Raw genomic sequence first — 25,972 nt, 5'->3', positions numbered from 1 at the left:
GCGCGACCGAAGCCGCCGACTCGCGAGAAAGAGAGTTCGAAAAAAGTCGTTTTTCCAGGGAAAAAGATTCGCCGTGAAATGATCCCCCGCAGGATGAGTCCGCACGCACGATTCATCGATCCAACTTGAAGCCGATCGGTCGGTCGGTCCGAAGAGCGCGACAGAAAGAAAGATACCGTCGAGAGAAAGATACCGTCGCTCGTTAACAAGGTGGATTGCATGCAGCCGTCTTAGGGATCATGAAAATACAAGCACACGGTCGCGCGACTGCAACCGCGCGTTGACGTACAGTTAATTCGATTATCCCAAGTCTCTCGGATATTTATGACAGATGGACGTTTACGAGCGATTCACGTGTAATTGTTCGGAAACGATTAATGACGAGCTTAACGCACAAACGGCAGATTTAATTAGAACTCAAAACGTTATTGCTGATCAGTCGGAAAAATACCGCGCCGTTTTCGATTGAATTTCGGCGAGTTTTGTTTCGCTCGCGTTTGATCAATAAAGAAAAAAAGCACCGGGCATTGAAAAAAGGCACGTGCGAAGACCTCTGGGAAAATCGTTGCAATCGAGAAAGCGGAATTACCGATCACTAGTTAAGAATGAACGTACTTTAAAGCGACTTTTTCACTTGAACAGGCAGCGTGTCAGTGTGGAGTAAATTTTTTAAATCTCGTATCTCGGCGCCTTGTCTAGTGATTTTGTGATCGGAATACTAATTTATGATACGAGCCGGGAAACAGATTATCAGAAAAATTAGATTAATTTTGCAGTGTATAGAACATCATGCGCGACTGGCGATTTACGCTTTTAATTTTTTCCTAAGAATCTTCCTTTATACAATTTATATTATCGGTTAAGAAGCAACCGTTTGACGTGTAGGTCGGATTTTTGCAGCTTTTATTTTTGTTTCCGGCCGTTTTCCATTCGTGAAAACGTCAAACAGAATACCGGAAAATTGCTATCGGTAAAATCAGTCTAATTATCTGACGTTGCTGCAATCTGACAGATTAATAACATTCCGACGTAAATTGAATTTTCGCGGTCTTCAATATTTTGCCAATTATGATGAGTGAATTAAATTCTATTAAATCGCGGAACTTTGCTTTATCCCGCCCTCAAAAAAAAAGATAAAATCGGATTATTTAACCGGTATTTGAGCATTGAGTACATCGCAAAGCTGCTATTAATTTGCGTAATTATAGAACAATGTGCCCATACTGATTCAATTTTCATTAATAAAGGTAAAATTTTACGGCAGACTTGTAGCATGAATTTTGTAATGACGTAATATCTGATAAAATAATGAAACACGTTCTCTTTGATTTCTCCGATATTTCCGGAACAATTGATTATCGTATAATAATTTTATGATGGTAGATTTAATTTGAGCTGATTCCGGCTGCCGCATTTTTTCGCGTTTTGTATCTCATCAATATTGAACGTTAGAGCAAAAATCGCGGGAGAAAATCGCGGATGTAATTATTTAACAAAAATATTTATTTCAGTTGCTCGGTTATTCTCTCACATTGCACCGCTTATTTAATTATTTAATGAACGCGCGTACGAAATAAGTCTCTCGCGCAAGTATAAACGCAGTTACGCCGATATTTGACCAAATGAGCAAATTCACTAAATTGTAAAACCGGTTGACCGATCGGACAGCTAAATATGTGTGTTTTCTAACGAAAGATGCGCAACAATGTCCGGGATATCGAGGTCGTTACTAATTGCCGACGAGATGAAATGGAGGCGTGCGCTCCTGCGGATAAATTCGTCATGTGCCAATTTCCCGAGAAAACCGACCGCCGTTATGCCGTGAAAATCTGCGCTTCTCCAGCTGTAACGGATCGCGCGCGATAATGCGCGATTATGTGATTATATGTGCCGTAATCTAAGATGACGCGCGCGTGAATTTCGAGGCCTCGGAAAAATCAGCCCCGGAAAGGACGCCGCCAGTCGGCAATCGCGATTGATCGCGACGTGTGATACAACCACGTGTGGATCCGGCCGTTGGGCAACTACCGGGGAAACGTCGTATGTTGGAATCAATGAAGGAACGCTTTGTATCCCTCTTGTTTCGGATCACGAAGGATGGCGATCGCGCGACGATTGCGCGATAAAACCGTCGATCGATCACGACGATATGGCCCCGCTTTCGTATCCGCGCGGAGATCGCTCTAATAAATCAAATTCAATTTGACATCGCCCGAGAGAGAAAGAGAAAGTTAGAGAGAAAGAGGCGAGAGAGCGAGAGAGAGAGAGAGAGAGAGAGAGAGAGGGGAAAGGTGAAAAGGGAGTGGGAAGAAAGTGAGATCGCCGAAAGGCTTTTATCTATGAGAGTGCTTCATCACATATCGCTGATTCTCGATCGCGATCGGTAATACGTTAACGTCGCGATCGACGGTCGCGAAACCGTCGGTCCGTGAGTCGAGTCCGCGAAAATCATCGTCGGGGCGACAGAGAGATTTCGAGATCGACGGCTTCCGCAACACTTCGTCTACACGGTCTGATCTCGAGGACGACCGAATCCGTTCGTCGCGAAGGATCGGCAGTCTACATTCGCGAACGTTACTGTTGCTCGTAAAAAAGAATAAGAGAAACGAGAAATAGTGACGTGAGTCACTAGCGGGCGATAAACCCGGTTGCCCGAGGTTTCTGAGGAGCTACTGAAGGGTCTATTACGGGGCTCTCTATTGAGAACCATAAGTTCCGGCGGAACGTAAGATCGCGGAGATACGCCGCGAGAGGATCTATCGAGCTTCCGGTGAATTAAGGAGAAAGGCAAGGTTGCTAAGGAGAGATGCTCTGAGGAGCCATTCTCTCTTACCGCGCGCGGCAATGAGACCTGCGGTTTAAGGAGCGGAAAGATTCCCCCGGCATTGTTAAAGCGCTCGTATCGATCTACGACAATCGAATAAAATATCGCGTCGTCGCTGCTGGATGCTGGAAGCCGGCGACGTTGAGCGCGAATGTCGCCGGGAAGTTCTAATATCGATGTTAAATTGATCCCGCGGGGGAGCGGCCGACGCGTGCGCGCGAAAAGTTGAATCGATCTCGAGGAATGCATAAATCGCGCGCCGATGTTGACGGCGAGTCGGGCTATTAGAGCGAGGACGACGATCGCGTCGTAGGGATGCCGGGATCGAGGAGGAGCGGGAGGATGTAACAAGCGGACGGTTGCGAAACGGAAAGATGCGGAGCGGCTGAAGATGAGTGCGTCAGGCTATTGGTGCGCCCTCATCCTGCTGACGTTCACGCAAGATTCCCTCGGCGGCAGCCACTACGAGAAGCCCCAGATCGAGAAGCCGAAGGAGTATCTGCGGCATCAGCAGAATCACCGCTCGTCCCTCGCCGACCGCAAGCTCTTCGAGCCGACGGGCTTCGCGATCCGCACGAACAACCCCGCGCCTCCGGCCGAGGACATCCGGTCGGATCGCGCGATGGCGCAGAATCACGTCTCGACGGAAACCGACCGGCCCGCCGGGGAAGCCTCGATCGCCGCGGAAACGAGTCGCGCGGAAATTCCGCCGACGGCGGAGCGTCACGGAACGCCGGAGACCAGCGCGCCGACGGAGGTCGGCCGGCCGATCCCCTGGGCGGAGATCGAGCAGACGGAGATCGAGCGATCGCAGATCCGACACGGGAGGTCGAGGAGTCACTTCGCCAGGCAGATGATCGAGGACAGCTCGAAGGATGCGGCGAACTCCGGCCGGTCCTTCGACAGGATCAACAAGAGCAACGTTCGCCAGGAGGAGCAAGAGAGCCGCTTGAAGGCGCGCCGGGCGGACAAAACGAGCGATTATCAGGAAGGATTGTCCGTCTACCCGTCGAGGCGCAATCACTCGTGGCTCCTCGAGCGAAATTCCTCGAAGGACGCGAACGGCCAATCTCTCGATCGAGCCGAGGACAACGTTCCGGAGGGGCCGGAAAGTTTGCTCAAGTTATACCAGGCAAGAAGGGGAAACATTCCCGATGAAAGCTTCACCGTTCCCCTCATGCGCAATCACTTCTCCAAGGATAATTCGGCGATCGCCGGCCTCCGAGCCTCCGAACGGATCAAGAACGTGGCGCAGAAGGAGGCTGAGAGCGCGCTCAAAGCGCGCCATTCGGAGAATCACGGCGTTCTCCGTTCGAGCCCCGACTCCTTCAAAGATCCCTTCAAGGACGACCCGCTGAGCAAATTGAGAAAAGCGATGTCCTCGAACAAGACGATAGCCGCGTCGACGGATCGCAATACTACCGAAACGATCGGCGTCGACCCGACAGCCGAGGACACCAGCGAGTCCTCGCGCGACCTCGAAGAGGAGATCCTCCAAGACGTGGTGTTGGACTACACGAGCTACGAGGAGCCCGCGAACGCCTCCGATCGCGGCCGCAAGAGGCCGGAAACGGCTCAGGTTGACATAGTGACGCGTTTCCTGCGGATAATCGAGAATCAGCACACTCTGGGTGAGAACTGCACCGCCGGCACCGATCTGAATCTCGGCGAAGGCGTGGTGGACCAATACGCGCAAGAGAGATTCCGGCTCGAGGCGAATCTCGCCGTGAATCGCGCCAACATGCTCACCAGACTCTGGAAATACGCCCCGGAAGTGATGTTGTCCTCCGAATATTTGCTGCACGCGAGCGTACTCTCCATGGTGGAGTTCGACGAGGACATCTTCGCCGCCGGCAATTGCTACGACAAACTGCAATACAAGGACCGCTGGCTGTATTGCCCGTTCGCCCATCGGCTGCCAAATCAGGACGGCATTCTCGTGAAGGATCTTGCGATCGAATACAAGTACTTGACCAACAGCAGCGAGTGGTTCTACATCGCCCGGAAGAACGCCGAGAGGGTGATCGCCAGCTACGAGCAGTTTAGTCGAGGTAAACTGTTATTACTTAATATATATCGGCTTTATTACCGTTGTTATCGCCGATATGCGAGGAATGCGTCGATCGGGTTCTCCCGAGGACGAACCGGTGAATTAATCGAGCGAATTTCCCCTCCAGGAATATTGCCAAATAATTACGCGTATTATTACATCCGAGGAATACCTGAGGTGCACGGGAAAGTTACAGTAAATAAATAAATAAATATATATATATATAGAGAGAGAGAGAGAGAGAGAAAGAGAGAGAGAGGAGCCAGTATAATTATTATGTAATAGACAGGCCGTTAATATTGGCTTGTAAATAAAATCGTTACTCTTTGGGGGGAAGAGTTGACGTCGAAATCCCGTGGACAAAGTAATCTTTGCTGCTCATTAATTGCTCAGAGAGAAACCTATGATGAAATGCTCCCTTGGCGAGTCGGGAAATATTTGCGCTTCTGGTCAAACGATTTTACGGAAAAGTTACGTCAGTCTTTGCGAAGTTCGCGCATAGTGCACCTGACGACTCAGCGGTAGCCGGGGTCTTCATAATCTGTAAGCAGAAGTTTGCAAGTCGATGCAAAACAGGCGCGGGCGTTCGTGACTGCCCGCGGGGAACGTTACATCGTAACTATGCACCCATGTTAAAATCGACAGCAGCCAATTGGTTTATCAAGCAGCAGCAGTAGCATACAACTATAACAACAATAATTATAATTACAATTCAATTTGCAATACGTTCATATTATGAGGTGTCATTGCGTTACGATACGTAACCAATTAAATATTATGCATAATGTGCATACTAATGACTTTAATTAATTCTCTATTACTGTGATCTTTAATATTATTATTATTATATGTGTTTTATCATTGTTTGCTATAATAATTTATTTATGATGTATTAATGTTCCACGCATGATAATTTTATACTGTGTGTATATGTTGCCGAGATTACTGCTTCTGCTCCTCTAACAATTTTACCACCTCTTTGCACACTATTTTCACATGTATGCTGCCTTTTCACTGTCTCTTCTGCTTTTTACGCTCATGTACTCGTCAAGACGACGATGCTCACAGATGCCCGCAGGGCAGCGCTTACCTGCCAACCCGTTGATTAAATTGTTCTATTTTCAGTAGACGACCGTAATAATTACATTTTTCATTTAACTTGATTACGTTGTTCCACCGACCGTAAAAAAAGGAACGGGCGGCATGAAGAAAAAATATTACATCTAATAATTTTGTCCAGAATGTCTCTATTAATAAAATATTTATTACTTAATATTAATTTATTAAAATATTGAGAACAATCATATTTGCGGTCAATTAGTTGACTGATAAAAATGAGTAAAACGACGCCGTGCGGAATATGCATGGGAAACTTACGGGAACTTCTTTCTGATTACTTTTATGCAATAACGAGTTGCATGAAGAAGTTTACAAACCTCTCGAGCGTTCAAGCAACTTTAATTTACGGTGAAACGTGTGTAATCGTTTGTTTTCTACAAAAAAAATTCTCTGTTCTACATCTTGCGACATGCGAGAAAATCTGCGAGGGAATGATTCCGCGTTTTCCCTCCCAATGTAAAGAACACAACTTCATCACGTCGTAGTAAATATTTTCAAAGAAAATTTGTCGTGTCAATATCCTCTTTTTGTCTTAAGTTATTTAAGTTTGATTCGCGAAAAATATTGCTTTCTCCGGTAAACGATTTAAGCTTGTTAAGCCTTTACCGCGCAACTTTTTTAATCTCGCCGATGGGATGAGTGCTTTTCTTACGATGTGTGCAAGGAAACATAACGAGGAAGGAACTATAATAGGTATAGCGGAAAAAAAGGAAAAACCCGAGGAAAAGAGTGGAAAAGAACAAGCTGTTTTTTTTGACAATTTAATTATTAATTATATTTTAATTATTAATTATTTGTGAAATACATTACTGAAATATCCTTTCTCTCTCTGTCTTTCTCGTTTGCTGTATCTATTTCAACCAGATTAATATTTCTGTATTTCTGACACGAGAAGTTTTGTGTTAACGCAGAAATTAAATTATAAAGTTGTAAGCGTTTCATTCCGCGGGTTGTTTGATTATTTAACAGGACCTAAACGAATTAAAAGAACGGAAGGATATATTAACGACCTTGAAAATGTGTGTCATTCACTCATACTCGTGCGCGAAATAATCTCGCGAATTCTTTAAAATGAATTTTGGGATCTATATTGTAAAAATGATATTTAAGCGTTGGGCTTTTATTATCCATTAGAATTTTAGAGATACGAATGGAATACAAGTTTTCCTCAACTCTATTCTTTAAGTATCTCTTTCAGTTTGTCTTTCTTAATGCATTCCGTACATGCGTTTGATTTTAGAATTTCACATGCGCTATTTCAGAGTTGATATAATAAAAACGTTTCATGGAAAAATGAGAGATGAAGGGAATTTTTCGATAGAGAGGATATCTTTCGAAGAGATATCGGTTCCCTCGACGAGAGGAGGCGGGGCGGATTGCACTCACGATGATATTGAGATCTATGTCGGCACAGTAATATAGCTATATCGGCAGAATCTTCCAAAGTAGACATAGTTTAGCAGAGGACTCCTCAAGACAGAGTGTGTTCCTCAAGAAGGAGTCGACAGTACTCCTTGCACATATTGAAGCGAATCTGCTCCGGGCTAATTCCCAAATCACACTTTGATTTTCAGATATGAGCTTGTAGTTTGTGGGTTAATAATCTTATCCTACTGAAACGCCGGCATCCAGAAATTCATAATTGAACGCATTACCGGGGATGAGATTCCTCGGTGGAAGCGAGACGATGAGGAAACGTGTGTACAGTGTATATACGTGTGCGATAAACACATGAAATGTTCGAAATCCGTTTTATTTGGAATAAACGAGGAGGAATTTCCCGAGGGAGCTTTAAGAAGAGCGAAATCAAAGCAGCAGCTGTCCGAGAAATCGGCTGGCCTGCCGAAGCGGCGGATGAAGAATATCGATGAGTAATGCGTTATGACAATGGTAACAGCAGGAATACTGTTTCGCGGCGCTGCTCCTCTTATTTATAGGAGCCTTAAGCGATATTTGGTGATATGCCATGTCATAGGCTTCGCCAACGGGGGTAGAAATATGTGTTACATACAGTGAAAAGAGCTTGAATGCGCGTACCGTTGCGTATACGCCGCATTTGTTATTTATTTACTGAACGAAGGGACCCGACGAATGGGAGGGATGAGAATTTTATATCGCGAATTAATGAGAATCTCGTGCGCGCACGCGCGGAGCATTGAAACGCGTCACGACGGCTTCTCGCCTGGGGTCTCGCGATTCTTCGAAAATAATAATGCGACGAGACACGGACGCGCGACAGGAGGATTAATTCTAATGGCTCGCTCTTATCGTCTTCGGCATTCTCGCTGCAGAAACGAGGGACTTTGCGCGGTCGAGGACGGGTTCTGGAGAATCTCCAAGGGATAGCGAAAAAAAGAGATAACCGCAACGAGCCTCCCCTCGCTCTCCTCTCCCTCTTTCCCCTCTCGCTCTCTCCCCCCACCTTGCGACGTAACGCGAGTTCAAGAGTGTAACACACCATATATTTTCATTTTCGCCGGGAACGCCTCGCATGCCGCGAAATCATCCGTCATTTACGTCCGCACGCGGATCACGGGAGCTTTGTTACGCCGTTTCGTACTTGCAATACGAATTTAATAACTCTTTATGCGCGGATCCGTGCGATCGAAATTAGAAATTCAAATGATTCGATCGCATTTCGCATTCCGCGAGTGCTATCGGACACTTTGCATCGATCATTTCGTTGGCCGATTTTCAAGCGACTCGCATAATAAGGTGATAATCATCAAACTCGTGTTGATTATCCACCGATCGCGGCGCTTTCGCACGTTACGTCCGTTAACTATCGCTAATTATCCGATGGTTATCCAATTATTTCAATGAGATTTGCATAAGATGATAATAATTGTTTTCGGAGCGCCGTTTAATGCGAAGTAATTATTACACAATTAATTATCGATGATCATAATTGTCGGTCGCGCGAGTCTCGTTATTTCATTTGCGTTTAGAATGCTCGATCAACTGGCGGTTGTGAATGCGTCTCTCAAAATAGAGCAGGGAGTCTTAAATTATGAATATTCGTGATGTAACATTCATCCTAATCAAAATCTTGGACTCCCGAGTGTGTCTTCCTTTCTGCTTGATCTTTTATCGATTCGTCCTCGAAAACTTCTTCTGTCGATACCGACACGCGAATAATCGAGGCTCTTACCAGCGAAGAGAACCTCTTCGATTATCAACGGGTAGCGTGTATGTATGTGTGCATACATATACGTGCTAATGCCGTAGATATATTTTTATATGTATACGCCCCGAATAAGGAAACCGGGCAAGGAGCACGATCGATTGATTCGTGTACCAACTATCGAAAATAACTGGCCTTTTGACCTAAAGTATCAGCTGCAGAAACATTTAGCACACCCGCTTAACGTTGGTGCTAATTAGCACGTAAATCAAGCGCGCATTAATTAATGCATAAGTCAATCGCACAATATGTCGCCGAGTATCGGAAACATTCGGTGTTTATAGTCGCGATCGGTCCGCCCGACAGTTTGCCATTCGGACACAAAAAGCCAATGGCTAAAATTTACGAGAACGACGACGGGGAATCATTGCTACATTAAAACAATGCGTTAAAACGTGCATTAAAATGAGGTCGAAATAATATTTTGAATAATAATGTACAAGATAATATTCAGTTTCGTGAAGATACGTGAAATCGCTTTGTATAATTATTTCACCGGTACGAATGGATATTAATATCGGTTGTATCGTTACGTGATTCGTTTGGAAAAATCAATAGGACAAAGTCAGCGGATATGTGCGCGCATATACACGACTAAATGCATGTATGACTACATGTGCGCGTCGACTATAGCTCGAGGGATAGTTTTTTAACGTTCTCGAACTTATACGTGCATTATTGGATTTCAAGAGATACCGCCATGGTTGATGATCAGCGATCGGAATTAGAGTATGACTCGGGTTTTGCATTAAAAATCTGCGCATTCCCGCAGGAGTTTCAACCCACTTCGCTGACTATCTCTCTCTCTCTCTCTCTCTCTCTCAATTCGCGACGAAGCGGTTACTCTTCCGCCCAATCATTATAGTTTTTCTAGGGCGCGACTGTATAACTTAAATTCGATATACTCTCCAATAGATTGCTTTAATCGGTTTAGTCGTTTGGCCTCTGCAAAAGATACATATACATGCGCGCACACACACACACACACACAGACATTCACAACTTTCGAGTTACACATTTATACAATCACGTAGACTAAATTTACCACGCAACGAATTTTAGATTTCGATTTAAACGCGTAAATTCAATAGGATTTTCTGAATATTTTTAATCGTTTAACAGCTCCAATGGTTCTTTAAATCATTCTCTCTCTCTTTCCCTTTCTCTCCCTCTCTTTCTTTCTCTTTTTAGACTTTTCGAAAAATGTGATGACGTACAATGCGTATATTTTACATTCCTCTGTCGCGTTACAGACAAAGGACAAACATTCCGTATGATCGTCCTCTTATGCGGAATTAAGAACGAGTAACCGTCGCGCGCAGGATCTCCGACACGATCTGTGATCCCGATCGGATTCTGCAGCGCGAGGCGATTGGAAAAGTTGGTTTTGTTTGGTGAACACAAAGAATCCGACCCAGATTTTAATAGAGAACCGGCTCGGGATTACTTCTTCCGTTTCTGTGCGGGACTCCTGATTGTCCACCGAAATTGAATGATCGCGAGGAAGAAAGCAAAACGAAGTCGAATTATTTCGTCAGATAGTACGGATTCGTTCAAGGAAATAACTGTCCCGGAACGTGAAAACAAGACAGTAGTTGCCGATATAAGAACGAGTGATGTTTTCGGCAGTGAAAAATATAATTGCAAGCCAGGAAGCCGCGTTTGTTTAGGAACAAACAGTTGCGACTGTTGCGAAATAACAAAGTACAAAAAATATAGTTGTGCGGCCAAATATTTCGTTCGTGTGCACGCGCGCGCGCGTGTGTGTGTGTTCAATATAGTAGATTATAAAATATAATAAATTTAATTTAAATAAATTATAAAATATATTAAATTTGCATGAAATTATGCGATCGCGTGGCTCGTAAAATATTCATTTGTAATTTTTTACATCTTTTTTAACGGTACTTAAAGCTTGTTTTGTGAGATTTTTCTTGTTTATATTTTGTTTTCGATTTTTACCATTAGTATCCTTAGTAGGCTAATTTGAGTCTATTTTGCTTTTCATCAGGCTCTTATATTTTTGAATCCGTCTTCTTGTCACATTTCTAAGACAGACGTTTTATACTGGCTTTTATTTTTGGACACGGCTGAATCGAATGATTTATGTATTCGGTACTCGCGCGAAAACTCGAGCGAATATCCTCCAAACTATTTAAGGTATCAAGAGGAATCTTGTGAAATTTTCAAAGTGCTTCATCTAATTGAGAAAGATTGTGCCTTACGCGCGAAAGGAGCATAATAAAATTATTATTACGCGAGAATCTAAAGGATCTGAAAAAAATGCATGCGCTTATTATAAAACATTTTTAATTACTTTTACAGCGTTTTTTTTTTCCTTACATCTATATTACGTAGATATTTTTAGGTTATTAACTTTTCTAGGATCTCTTTTTACGTTGTTTTGCATTCTTAGATCAATGGCCTTTTAAGTCGCTGAGTTCTTAAATTTGCGAGTTCTAAATTGTTTGAAACTCTTTTCGCGCATGCACGCTGACGTCGCGCGTGAATAGTCACTGTGTGTTTTTTTTTTGTTCGACCTCGAGCGTCTGCGAAAAGCTGACCCGCTAAATCCGGCATACTTCGTGTAATAAATAGAAGAGTCGCTGTGGAGAACTTTAAAAAACTGGCTAAGCGCAAAATTGCATATTAAATTAAGAGATTGAGCGCGAAATGTTGCGAGCGAGAATAATCGGTGGAACAATTTATTAGTCGATTAAAGTTGAACTCGCTCGCGATTATATTTTGCACTGTTGCACCGATGTTTATCTATCGGTCGGCCATTTTATGCGCAAAAACTGAGAAATATTACATTTGTGATTAGTAATATCGTTCAAATTACTATCATTTATTCTTATTATGGATATAATTAACTGACAACTGCGTCGGGTTATACGAAATCAGTACGATATTTCTCGGCGTTTGTTCACATTTATAGTTGCGTGCTTTATGCGTTTCAAGTGCGTGACGGTTGTACGAGAGCACGGGAGAGAAGGGGGGGGGGGAGAGGAGGGGAAATTATCGGAAAAGTCAGGAGACGAGTGGAATCGATGATTCTCACTCGACTTATATCGTCATATAATAACAGCAGTCGATCATCGATTTCTCAGTTTCCTTCCGCTCGTAAAATCACGCGTGAAGGAAAGATGAGTTCGCTCGTAATTCGCGACGATATAAAACGGTCTCGAGGGTATAAAGCGATCTCTGTGCATCCTGCAGCCATTAAAACGGCAATTTCGAGACGAATTGGTGTCAGTGCGAGTTTAACTCGTCCGTTTGCGATTTCTGCGATTCACGATTTCATATCGCTCTGATGGAACGTCACTCGCAAAGTTTACTCGTCGTGTCTTCCTTCCAGTTGGACTTTTTAACGCTTTCAGCTTCGCACTAATCGCGCTAAATATTTGAAAAGCTCGCGTTAATCACCGACAAAATTCAGAATTGCCCGCTGCAATTAAGAAATTCACTCCTTAAGCCGATACGGGAGTTCCCTTAAACACGGGATCATAATAAGACGCGCAAGGAAATAAAAATAAATCTCACATAATTTCCACGTGGCTGTTCTCCTTGCGGTGTGATAGTGTGTGCATGCTTTTAACTAGGGAGTCCTTTAATTATGATACTGTCTTTCGCGAAAACAGAACACGTCACAAAAGAGCGGAAGCACGCTTTAACGATTTTATGCGGCAAGCATTTAGCGCCCTGATATGTAATAATTAAAGAGCATGATTTCAACGTAGCCGGTCCATTAGACTAAGCGAGCTTTCGTACAGATTGAAATGTTTAAATCATGAAACATATAAGGCAAAATATAGCTGGTGACATTACGAAACTTTACATTACTAAACATTCGTCTGACGAGAGTGCCTTGGTTAACCGAAAACGCTTCTTAACGGCGTGCTCGCTGAAATTCTCTCGGGAAAATTGCACGAGCCTTTTTTTTACTTTCTCACGCTTATACAGCATCGACATCGCATCACGACGACTTGTTCTCCACGAGACACAAAGGCTACGAGTGTCTCGCATTTGCCGTTCGATTTCTGAACTTATGCACGTTCGTGAGGGGATTATTCCCGGCCGCCTCACTGGAAATGGCGCACTTGCTCCGTCTACTTGCCCTTTCAAGTGGATTGGGCGTTAGAGAGACTAATGCTGGTTCCACCGGCTTGATAATTAATGCGGTGAAGCGTCGATATATTTATTGACGATGCGCATCGATTGTCTTGGAGGGTATACGTTGCATAAGACCGCCCGACATTTCACTGAAAATCAATGACTTGCCTACACGGAACGCATTCAAGGACAATCAAACTCTTTCAATTATGCATTTCACGAGACTTGCTCGCGTATTACACAGCGGAGCGGTGTATATTTTACGCGTAAATTAAATCAGCGAAAGATCATAACGAAATCGGACGTATATGGAACATTTATTTGAGAATGTAATCGAAGCGCCTGCAGTTTGTGACATTTATTACATTATTATGCACGTATATACGTCAAAATCTGTAATCGAATACACAATCGTAAAATCGTTATTAGTATCGGATTATTATTCGTATCAAATTGTATCGTATTTTATGCAATACTTTTGTACTCTGTAACAATATAACAGATATTACGAAACAGATCTCGCGTATTGTTGTTCGGAATGAAAGCTCCACGTCGGGACATGCATGAAAGAAAATTACATGTTACATTAAAAAAAGAATACTTGATAAGAGGTAAACTTCAAAGGTATAAAAATATATTAGTTTTAATATTTTGAAGTAATGGTCTTCTTAGCGAAATGGCGATTTAAAGCTCAATTTAACGCGGAAAATTAAATTATAGTTTCGACAAATAGAATTCTTGGTTGGAACTTCAAGGCGATCTGCCGAAAACTTTCTATCTCTCTGATTGTTCTGAAATTTAATTCACAAACTGTACTTTAATAAAGAAGAAGCTCGAGAAATCCTTAAGCGTCAATGGCTTTGCCAGAAAATTTCTATTCGCTCTTTTTCTCTTTAGCATTCATTAAATATATATCAGATATACATTAGATTATGTTGCGGTACATGTGGTATTTATATTTTAATAAAAATTATAACATACGATATACGTACGTATCTCAATTGAAGAAGCAAAGCATTGGTATTAATTATTAATATCTTGATTTCTTGGTCGATGCATAAAAATAATACACATCGCTGTATTATCGGATAAACACGTTAACGTCGACCGTCCCACATCTGCCGGCTGAAAAAGCACTCGGCAAATCACATCGCGTCGTATAAAATATTTTCTTTTCTTCGGAAATATCGAGGCGATTGAAATTATACGAAAACACCGCTATCGTTTACCATCTCTCCCTTGTTTTGTACGGTATCTCGCAGTCGAAATCCGACTGAATAATAACCATTTTTAGCCGGCCGCGTTTTTCCCTTGTTTCAAAAACTCACAAATTGGATCCCTCTTTGATTTTCGAAATACCGAAGTTTGCCTCGAAGGACAAAGGCTCGTAGCAAACGTCTCGTTTGCGGGAACAATGTGGGAGCATAAAGGGAGACTCGAAACTCAATATTGTGCTTGCGCGGCGCAGGCACGCGATGTCTCGAATGGGCTCCATCAGAAAATTTCAAGCACTTTCTACGAAGAAGCTTCGAGTTGTCCAAAGCGGGTACGCGCGCGGGGAAAATCGACGAAGAATCGATTTCACAAGCGAGATAAAGCCCCGCGGATAAAGAGGATGCTTGACTCGCTTAACTCTTTCGGTTCTGGTTTTAGCAGGGGTGTTGCCGGGGACACCTCACTGGAATTTTTTGGGTAAAATGTATCCGGGTGAATAATGTGCTTATCGATCTCTCTGTTCGTTGTGGACGTATTTTGATCGAGCTTCTTCGGTGTTAACGTCAACGTACGCGATGGCTCGTGGAATTATTTAAATATTATTTAAATATTAGTTACACTTCAATAGAATGAAATCGTTTGAATCTTCTGCTTGAACTTTTGTGTGCCGCAGGTACTTCCCGATTCATGTGTTTTTCTAAGATAAATTAAATTAATATTCATTATCATGTATATATATATCAATTTATTACATTATACCGATTTTCTAGGGAATTTCTCGACGTTTCTGACATACGTTATTTGATATTACTATGCCGAACTTTTCTCTCTCTCTCTCTCTTTCTCTTATTGCTTCAGCAATACGCGGAACTAATTTCCCATAAAGCTAAGATCTGTCTGTACAATAGACGCGTTGTCTATTGTAAAAGTAACGATGTAAAAAACTCAAAAACCATTAAAGTTGCTCTAATAACTCACCGGGGAACAAAGGGTTATTGTGGAGTAACGTTTAATAAAGTACCTTCGTGTTTCACCCTATTCTGTAAAGGAGGTAACTTGTAACATTTTTATTTGAAAAAAAGAAGGATTGTCCGGAGTGTGAAACTGTGATAAGTACTCCAAGAGAAATATCTTTACACTCTACCGTCTTATTTATTAAAAAAGTTTCTGACATCTTTTTTTGTGTACGGGATTGCCTGCGAGTTATAAAAGTGGCGAAGAGGTTGAATAACGGGGGGATAACTATCGTGTTAGAGCTCTCTCACCCTTTTTTTAGTCTGCGGTTCATATGCGCTTCGCCCTCGTTCTTGCCCTTCCTTCCGCCTTCACCCCCCGGCGATTGCTCAACCCGAGGTCTCATCTTTCCTGGCTGTTACCGTCTGGCCGCGGTTATTGGCTGCTATATTCGCGGAGGCGACATAAATTATTACTACGTTCGGGTAGGCTCGCTTCTCCACTTTTACGACGACTGCGAGCAGCTTCGACCGCTTTCACTCACATAAGACAGCAATGGGGGAAAGGTCAACCCCCGACCCATCTAGGTCAAGCTAAAATCCTTGACTAAGAAGATTTAACATTAACCCTTTTGATTCCGGCGATTTCTTCTCATGAAATATCCCCCGTCAATGTCAAGTACTTCTCGATTTAGAAACTACATATGTTCTCTTGTGTCCTCCTGTCTTTTTATTTATAATACCTTTATAAAAAGCACACACGTATGCGTTAAATATTTATGAATGACGATAAATAGTAGCTTCTTATTGTCGAAATAACTTTTGACAAAAATATTGATTTTTCCTCAACATTCGTAGGAAGAGTCGATAAGCTCTCTGTTAACGGTGAACAGGCAAATTGTTGAAAATAGCAGATACACAAAAATAGCAGATATTACATTCTTCATCGTAAAATATTCTACACTAATATGAAAATTTGAAGTAAGAGAAATGAGAGTTATATATTGCTCGAGCCTATATGTATTACATTTTCTCGTTACGAGGTAAACTGCAATTTTATTAGATTCGATTCCGTCACGAAACATTGACATAATTATGTCGAGACGATTCACGTATACATCAAGTCACACTGAGATTGAATAGCTGATACAAAAGTTACCGAAGACAGTTCGAGCATTCCGTTAGCCGAGTTCCCGAGTCACTGCATTATTTCGTCATTTTCGCAGGAAGTCGTTATTCCAGCGGACCTCCAGCTTGTTTTTTTTAATAAAATCCCATCGTCGCTGAGGAGAACTTTGCTGCGGAGTTGGTTGTCGAGATTACAAATAAATTTTAGTTGCTCCGTGACGATTTCCCGTTTCAGCAAATAGTACTTTCAGCAAAAACCGCGTTTATCGTTTATCGCTCAGCGATTTCCCGTTTCCGACGGTTATCTATGTTGCACCGTTAAAAATACTTGAACTGTGTGAGAACTACAGTTAAATTAAATCCAGCTCCTGCCTCCGAATGTGTACATTGCGGTACAATCGCTTTTATGTACGATGTAAGCACGTAAGAACGAACAGGAGACCCGACAAGTAATTCCAAACGGATTAAACAAACCATTATTTAGCAGCGCTCGACAGAAAAAACAGTAGGAGACACAATTGGTTCGCTCTCTCTCGCTGATATTTAAGAGAAGTTTAGAAATGGCGAAATTAAATACCGCACATTCTTGTATGAAGTTTACTAATTGAGACGGCACACCACTGTACTGACTTCGTAGTGCGCGGAACGTATTGAAAAACAGATCACGACGCTGGTTAAAAATTGGTGCAACACCGTAGATTTCGCCGTTATTGATATTCCGCGGATGAAAATCCGCGCGATGCTGAAACCGTGTAAGCTATCGATCGTCATGCGCGCGCTACTTTTTCCGAAGCGCGTGCACACGACTCTCTTTGTCTGCTATTCGTAAATGAAATTATGTTTGTATACGCGACTCATTATATTGTGCTTCGAATATTTTACTCGTTGTTCATTTTAACGGCGAGTCACGGGAGAGAAATCAATGTGAGGTCCATTCAATCAAGTATTCAAAGTGTCATGATATTTTAATATCGATTCTAAAAAAGAGAAATGAGCTTGTCCAAATAATACAACTGGAATTTAATTATCAGACGTAGTTTTCAGCTGTGGGAACTGAATATTAGGTGCAGGGACAAGAAGAATTAGCTAAATTAACTAGATTTCAGTTGTATCGCATGGACAGCTAATTTTTACCTGTGAGAATTAGTTTTTTAATTGTAGGAGTTACTTTTTTTTCCGTATAGTCAAATTCAAAGGAGTTATTTTTAGCCAAACTGTTTAATTTACAGTTGCGTTCTGCACCTCACCTTTTCCTTTGTAAAAATTTTAACATGTGAAAGATAATAGTATCTATAATTATACTTTCATGATATTTTAACGATTTCAAAAGAAAAAAATGTTTCAACATGGTGCGCGCATCTATAATTAAATATTTAGTATCAGTCGAGCGTAAGAGTTTCTTTTTCAAATTAATTGGAAAAGCATGTACTTTTTAATTGATATTCGCGAAATGAATTTTCGGTGCGGCGGGGAAACGATAAAAACTCGATTCGTACTTCTGTATTATTTTTTTTTGTTTCCCGCCGACAAGTATCTCTTGAACGATAATAGAAATTTTCATGCGGCTATCGGAAATTGCGTGATATATGTATGCTGATGTCGTTAACAGGGATTGTCGAGAATTTTTCGGAAAAGATTGCCATCACACGCTAAAGAGTCTCCGATCAGGTCGGGTATCGATATCGCGATGAAAGGAACGGAAATGTCACGGCGACGCGCACGTACCTTCAACGTGACAGACAATGCTGAGCTCAGCGCTCTGTCGTGAAATCGATCGATATGTCGTGAACTGTGTAGACGGGTCGCCTTGTGCCGAGATCACTTCCATTGCCATAATGCTGTAACGGTATCGCTATTGTGACATAAGGCTGTAACGATATCGCAACTTGCACTATACAAAGAACATATCTTGTAAATTTTTCACAAAGGCCTCCGCTCCTCGACGTGAGAAGTCACATTGTGTTAAATCGCCTTTACTACGAAGCTATGATATTTATTTTTGTGAAAAATAATTATTTCTCGAATATATTCGACAGTATAATGTAATATTGATCTTTAACTCGATATCTAAAATCTCTTTTAACAATTCTACTCGCTGATAAAGTTGCGCCGTTTTCTCATTCCCATTTTCGTCTCTTTTTCATTTTCCGTACCTTTCTCCGTTGTAACTGAATGCAGCAGCTCTTTCAGCCTATACGCGCATTTCCCCAATTCTCGTTTAATTAAACGACATTACCTAATTCTCACTGTTACATCGACTATAGATTTACGAGACGTATAAACCATAATCGTGGCGTATGTCACATTTAACGCTAAATGCGCCACGATAACACGAGCCGTTAACCTTTATAGTCTATTATTCTCATCCATCGTGAAAGCCGAGCGCTCATTTTAAATATCAAAACTGGCAGCTGTTTGTACAAATGGCGGTATTGGTCTGTTAATGAACGCACCAAATTATGATGAATACGCTAATTGACGGCACTTACTTAAACGAGCGCATCCGCGAGTACCTTAGGCGCGAAATTTCGCGAAAATAATTCAGCAGTCGCACGCTTACCCCAGACATTTTATTCGACCACTTTCTCCGACCATTCTGCTGAAAACCGTTATCGGAATTTCCATTAAAAATTTTATTAGAGTTATAAACGTTCTCTCCGGTGTGTACTGTCAGTAACGGCCGTAAAAATTCTCACGGCGCGACGAAAAATTTCTCCCGGTGGCCTCAGACTGTCTGGAGAAACGGATACCCATCGCATGCATACGTGCAAGACTGCACACGACTTTGCCGTTTCGTTGGCGGATTTCTCGTGTCGTGTTTTGTAGTTTCGTGACGCGGATAAAAGTTCGTGAAAACGCTCGATAAGGTAACAAACAATGGACGATGCTTGGATGAGCAACGAACGTTCGAACGAAGAACGAGGGCTCGGGCCCTTAAAGACCTCCTCTGTAGACTTTTTTATAGTCCAATGAGAATGTGTGTGTGTGTGTGTGTATGTGCGTGTCCCCAGGTTTAATCGCCACCAATTAGAGCGAGAGAATTCCCGAAATTGCGCTGAACACCATTATTGCCAAATATTTTGAATGAGATGCACATCATTGATAAAGCTAGCATCGGAGAGTCGAATTAATTTGTGTATACTCGATATTGCTTGCCGTGTTTTACCGATATTTGCCTTTTTGCATATGACGGAACGTTACTGCTCATATTTCGCGAGTATTATATATGCCCCCGTTTGACATTTTATAACGTAAAATTTTACATATAAATATCGTGCGTTATCGTGCGTATGAAATAAAGAGCAAATTTGGAAAAGAGTGCAGCAATGTACTGCACGTTAATGAAAGGCAGCGATCGATATAAGCAATAATAGCGGCACGTGTAGCAAACACATTTTTAACACTGAAATTGAAAACACTGTTATCCAAAATATATAAAATATAAAAAAAGTTTCAATGATAAAGAGCAAACCTTCGGTAAGGAAGTGAGGCACGAATATGCTCAACTAACACGTTTCTCAAGTTTCAGTCCGTGAGTAAAATATCGGCGTCGTTTTCTCCAAGTCGATAGCGAATTATGATTACTACGACCATGACAGATGGCTCGAGCGAAATAAACGTCTAGGTTATAAGATACTTAAAGACTGTACTTCCATCTGTAGCACCATTATTGAAGAAACTTAAGAATTGCTTTTCTTAACGAAGGAAACTAACGAAGGAAGCGAAGGAAAATTTTTGTCATGCGTTGCGATATAATTCGGACGGAGAGGAATAAAATGTTATTTTATTTATTTCATTATATTCACATTAAAGCCATTAAGAGCATAATATATACGAGAGTTGAAAAATTTGACAATATTAAAAATGAAATTATCAAAATAAAGCATAATAATGATGCAAATTCGCAGAAAGCATTTTATGAATGTCAAATTAAAAAGATTTAAATTTTGCAAATACGTTTAAAAAAAATTTTTTAAACATGTGTTAAATAATTTTGCACGTAACCACCTCAAAATTCAAGAATCTAAGTAGTCAGGTGTCGAGGAGCTTAAGAGATTTGAGATAACAAAATATGTCAAGACTGGTAAATCCGTTTCACATTGGCTATTTTTTGCAAAAAGATATATTAAAAGAAATGTTATATGGCACATATCTCCCTCGCGTATATATCTTATGAAACTACGAAAAATTACGGAAAAAAATCACAAATATCGCAAGGAAACACGAAGGAAATAAAGTGATTCGATATAGCGTAACATACATGCCGTAAGCGAATTTTATTTATTTAATTCCGCTAGATGCTCTTTTAGAATGGTCTTCTTCCCCTCTACGTTTTCCCATCTTTCACCGTCTCTGCGAACTTTAATGGCATCGGAGCTGACCTGAAATCAAATTGAATATTTTTCTGTGTCAGTAAATCTTTTGGTGTCTTCGCTCTTTTGCTCTACGACTTCGTTCGATCTTCTTTGAACTGTTTCAGTGATCGCAAAACCGAGTCTTCGGAAATGTTTTTATGAGAGTACGCTTATCTAACTCTTTCGAGATTACACGTCGCGAATTTAATTAAGGTAACGTTTAATTTGCGAAATTTCTTTATATCATTAATGCATCTTATAATATATCGAAACCAAACAAAGAAGAATTCGTCTACATAGTAAAAAATTTTGTGTTAAAAACAGTGCTCTGAAATTTGTGTTACTTTAACATGGGAAATGTGTGTAATAGATAAATTCGACGTGTGCAAAATTAAAAATTTAATTATACAAGTATATATATAAATTTGATTTTTATAACAATATCATAATTTTATCTATATATTTATTATAGTATATTTGAAGGTAAAGAATTTCGCGTATTGGACGAAGAGAAGATCCATAAGATGCTTTTCCTCTAGAAAGCGGACTCTCTTAGAAAGAAGGACGTAAGCTTCTATAATTTAACATTATGTTTTGTGTATTTTTAACACATTCCCCACGTTAAAGTAACACAAAATTTTAGTGGATCGTTTTTAACGCAAAATTTCTTATTATGTACAAAGATATTTCTTAGCGTGGTTGGGAAATATTTTCACGTTTTGAACGAACTCGGAATCAATTTGTTTTAAGTGAAGCTTAAAATTCTCTGTCGTTGTGGAACGTTTTATAAATTAAAAATCCGAAGGGAAGGGGATTTGAGAGTATGAGAAAAGAAACTCCAACCGCCACCGCCGCGACGGCGGTTAATAAACATGCAGATTTCCTAAACAGGCTCCGGGAGGATCTATGTTAAAAGAGAAATTACTGGCGGATAAATCAGAACGGGATTTCGGACCCGCAGCGGTAGGGGAACGAGGGTAAGAAATGAGGAGTAAGGGGCGAAATGGGAGAACAAAAAAGAGAGCACGCGTTACGACTTGGCGTCGTATCAGGCATTTTCCCGATTTCTCACCGCCGCTGAGAGCAAGCGCGTTTTTTCGATGAGACTGCTTTAATTAAGGGTACCCGTTTGTAACTTTTCCATAAAACGCGTACTTTTCTTACCGTCACCCAATTATTTGCCCATTACGATCACAAATTGGACGAAATAAATAATATACGAGATATGACGTTTTGCGCGTTTTACATTCTTAGTCTAATATTTTGTGTGATATCTTTATGTTATTTTAACCGTGACATATGCGCGGGTTGTATATCTTTATCTTATTTTGGTCATTTGGAGCGCATGCGGGTCATAACATGCTGGTATCTTTACTCCGAATATAAATAATTTGTCGAGTTGGACAAAATGAATATGCAGGGAAAGCTATACGATAAAGATATCCTTTTTGCTCTTCATATTTCCAGATAATATTCTCTCCCTTCCTCTTCTCCAAATTTTTTTCATCATCACAACGTGACGCAATCGTGAAAGCGTCATTTGACGCGAGATAATTAAGATAAACTTGTCAAGGGTAGAAATAAAAATTGAATGAAATCAATTGTTACAATTAATAACTGATTGCGCAATCCTCGATTTATAATTTACATATAATTACAATTTATACAGAGACGTAATTACATACAGGAACGTAAAAATTTGTCATAATCAACTTATGTGACAGGCGCTCTTTCAGCCGGTTGAAATATACGTGAATCGTTCGGACGAATATTTACGAGGCTGTATAATTTTATTACCGTTCACGCCGTGATAGCAGGTTCCGTTGCTCTCGATGTAATCTGAAATGCTTCATAGCACATTTGGGAATTTAAATGCGAGGTGTTACTATCTTGGAAAGAGACGTTATTTATGACCATGAGGCCAAACAAGGTTAAAAGCGCGCGACTCGTGCGTTTACACAAGCGATGTTGCAAACGACATCGATTATCCGCCCGATACAAGGAAAATTGGGCAAATAACGGTTCTCACATTCAGCGGATCATGCCCGATAAAGCTCAGCTATTTTCTCATGGGGACCAGACGGCCGGCCGGCCGGCCGGCCGGGGAAAAGGATGTACACATACATGGCAGAGCAAGTCGAGGGAAAACGGATACGAAACGAGGCTCGTTTTCTTTATCTGCCCGGCATACGAAGACGATCCCACGCGCGGCACCTTTCGTCGCCTTGTATATTTATACAAATCCCTAATACTTTCTCTCTCTTTCTCTCTCTCTCTCTCTCTCTCCCTTTACTGTGTATGTGTGTGTGTGTGTGTGTGCACGCGCGCGTATCGCAGCCGAAAGAAGTTACGTGTTTCAAACTTTCGACTCTTATTGTTGGATCCTTGAATCGTCGGAACTCCTCTCTTGGGATCTTACACAACGGATTCCCGGAATCTCCAGGTGTCCTTTGACGCTTGAATTTCTACATTCTCGGAGATTAATCTCGGGAGAAGCGTAGCCTCGGTGAGGAATCGTGAAAATAAGAAGAAAAGAACAATTGGAGGTTTCGAGGGGGGGGGGGGTTGATTCGTACATCGAACGGAGATAGCTCGGAACTTCGGTCCGAGGATTACCTAGCGGAGAAAAAGTTTCACCGGAGATACAAACAATCGCGCGAGGATTACGATTAATTACAATAATCGATTCCGTCAGTTTCTGTATTTCACAAAATTGCACGTTATTAATTTAGTTTAACAAAATTGCGTGGAATTCCTCGCCAGAAATGACGTTCTTACGAATTCGCATCAAACTTTCACACAGCGGAGACAATTTAATAGAAAGATATTACGCAGAAGAATCTCGAATGTTACGCTCAACACTGAAACTCTGAAAGTTGTTCTCTCCTTTGCCTTTTTAAGCCTTTATTTTGAAAGTAAATTCAATTGGTTATTTTACGGCTATCGGTCGTCAGTCAATGACGAGACACCGTGGCTTACAGTTCAGCCGTGCGAAAATAAAAGGAAAACGTAATCAATCTTTGTTATTGCTGCTCTCCTCACTCAGGCGCCTGTTAGTCAGTCGTTTAGCGAGAGTTCAGTTTATAAGGCATTGTTATTCTCAATGTTCGACGGCCGACAGCTTGAGTGGAACATCCGGCTGCAAGAGACAGTAATTTTCGAGCTTTGTTCATCATGCTTCTCGCAAGACAAACACATACAATTAAAATACAGTTCAGTTCGAGCTGAATTCTAAACTTCTCGACGTTCAGATAAAATTAAACGTTTCAAGCGGCATAAGGTTTATTATTAAGTTATTTGTAAACTATAAAAGGTGTGTCTGATCAATGTGATCCTGAAGTTGGTGTGTGAATGAGTTTTATCGAGTGTTAGCGTAACGTAAGATTAGTTCCGAGGAATCGAATTAAAAATTAATTAAATATACTAATTAAACTGTCATTAGAGCAAAGTCCCTTTAATTAAATTTCGGGGCGGGATAAACTTTTACTCGCTTAACGGTCTTTCTCTCTCTGTCTCTGTTCCAGGATTCCATACTTATACGCTGAATGAAAGCATGCACACGGAAAGGGAGGAGGACGAAATCCTGACAGTGAAATACGAGGATGGCAGGTGGTCGAAACCGTATTACGACTGCGGGGGTGGCAATATCTGGATGCTGACCTATACAGTACCCTTCTTCGGATACGTCAACGACACCTACTTCTTCAAGTGAGTACGAATTTTCTCGTTATCGAGCGCGCAGCCTGCTCAAGTTCGTTCGTTGATAATTCGAAAATAATAACGCGAACGACTTTTTTATCGTCCCAGGCTGCTATCGTATGTTCGCATTTTACCGTTCGATTATCGTGTGTTTCATATTGTTACGCGATAAATAATTACAAAATTCGGATCATCTCTCGTTATATTGTAATTATTGTTTATGCGTAGAAACGTAAAGGAAAATCGTCGATGTTTAACCTTTTTGCACATAAATTCAATGGAATACGAATTTTGAATCTGGAATCTCCGCATAATGTAATATGCTAATTAATCCACGCTGGATGGAACCTAGTATTATCGAAATCCTGTTATTAAAATGTCATTTAATAACAGACCTATCAATCTTTGTGCTTTTTATATAGAGAGAGATTGAACATAGATGAGAATCTTATAGAACGCTGCGTAAGTGCATCTTACATTATGAATGTTCATATTATCATTCGCGAATTAAGGACGATTTGTGCAGCTCGAGAAATTGTATAATTCGGTCTCAAGATTGTACTTGAACCCTTCAAAATCAGAAATATCGAGAATATTAAGAATTCTATCATGGAAAAATTTCAGGAATTTCAAGACTTAAATATAAAAGTAGGTGGGAAGTTTTTAGAACGCCAAGACGTATCCTCACTTAATTACAATGTCGCTTGAAAATATAATATCACATATTTGCTTCTTAAATTCTTTCATTAACGAATTACGTTGAGATAAAAAACTGGTAACTTTCAGATTTATTTAACGTTAGAATACTTTCCCCCCTTCGTGACGTTTTTAAATTACGTTATTACATTACGTAACGAAGGAATTAATTAACCATGACATCATCGGTAATTAACATTTCTTTCCGTTAATTTCATTATACGAAGGTCCATTTTCCATAAAAACTTCTTACAAATTCTCGTAAATTTTTTTAATACTAATCCATTTTGATTTGATGAAAATGAAGTATCACGGATTTTTCAGTAGTTCTATTATTTACATTTGAAAATCGACATTATTATCTTGATTTTAATTAATTAATTAGTTTGATGTTCTTACGGTTAAGTGGCGAGTTAAGTTTAACCAACCAATCAGAACATTACTTGGGCAATGCAGCAAAAAGATCGTGCAACATGAAAAAAAATGAATATCAAGAGCCGCAAAATATTCATATTGGATTTTTATAATAGGGAGTGGGGTGTCGTTAATTTAAACATCAGATAATCTTCAAAGACGTTCCTTCATGCTTTACATACGTATACACACACACACATACACAGCTCGTCGCAGAAATGG

The 25,972-nt window shown here is 41.0% G+C and overlaps 1 protein-coding gene across 1 annotated transcript; it reads left to right on the top strand.

The window, feature by feature from the left end:
* LOC106750517 lies at positions 1-24,935 on the top strand. Its single transcript, XM_014630922.1, has 4 exons — positions 1-210; positions 1,696-4,875; positions 24,466-24,649; positions 24,869-24,935. Exons 2-4 carry the CDS (start codon positions 3,216-3,218, stop codon positions 24,933-24,935), a joined length of 1,911 nt encoding a protein of 636 aa, XP_014486408.1. The 5' UTR covers positions 1-210; positions 1,696-3,215.
* Positions 24,936-25,972: the final 1,037 nt, after the last annotated feature.

The sequence above is a fragment of the Dinoponera quadriceps genome, unplaced genomic scaffold (assembly GCF_001313825.1).
Source record: "Dinoponera quadriceps isolate SergipeBrazil2010 unplaced genomic scaffold, ASM131382v1 scaffold5977, whole genome shotgun sequence".
NCBI classification, from domain to species: Eukaryota; Metazoa; Arthropoda; class Insecta; order Hymenoptera; family Formicidae; genus Dinoponera; species Dinoponera quadriceps.
The sequence above is the reverse complement of the archived record's forward strand: the minus strand, read 5'-3'. Positions and strand labels throughout refer to the sequence as shown.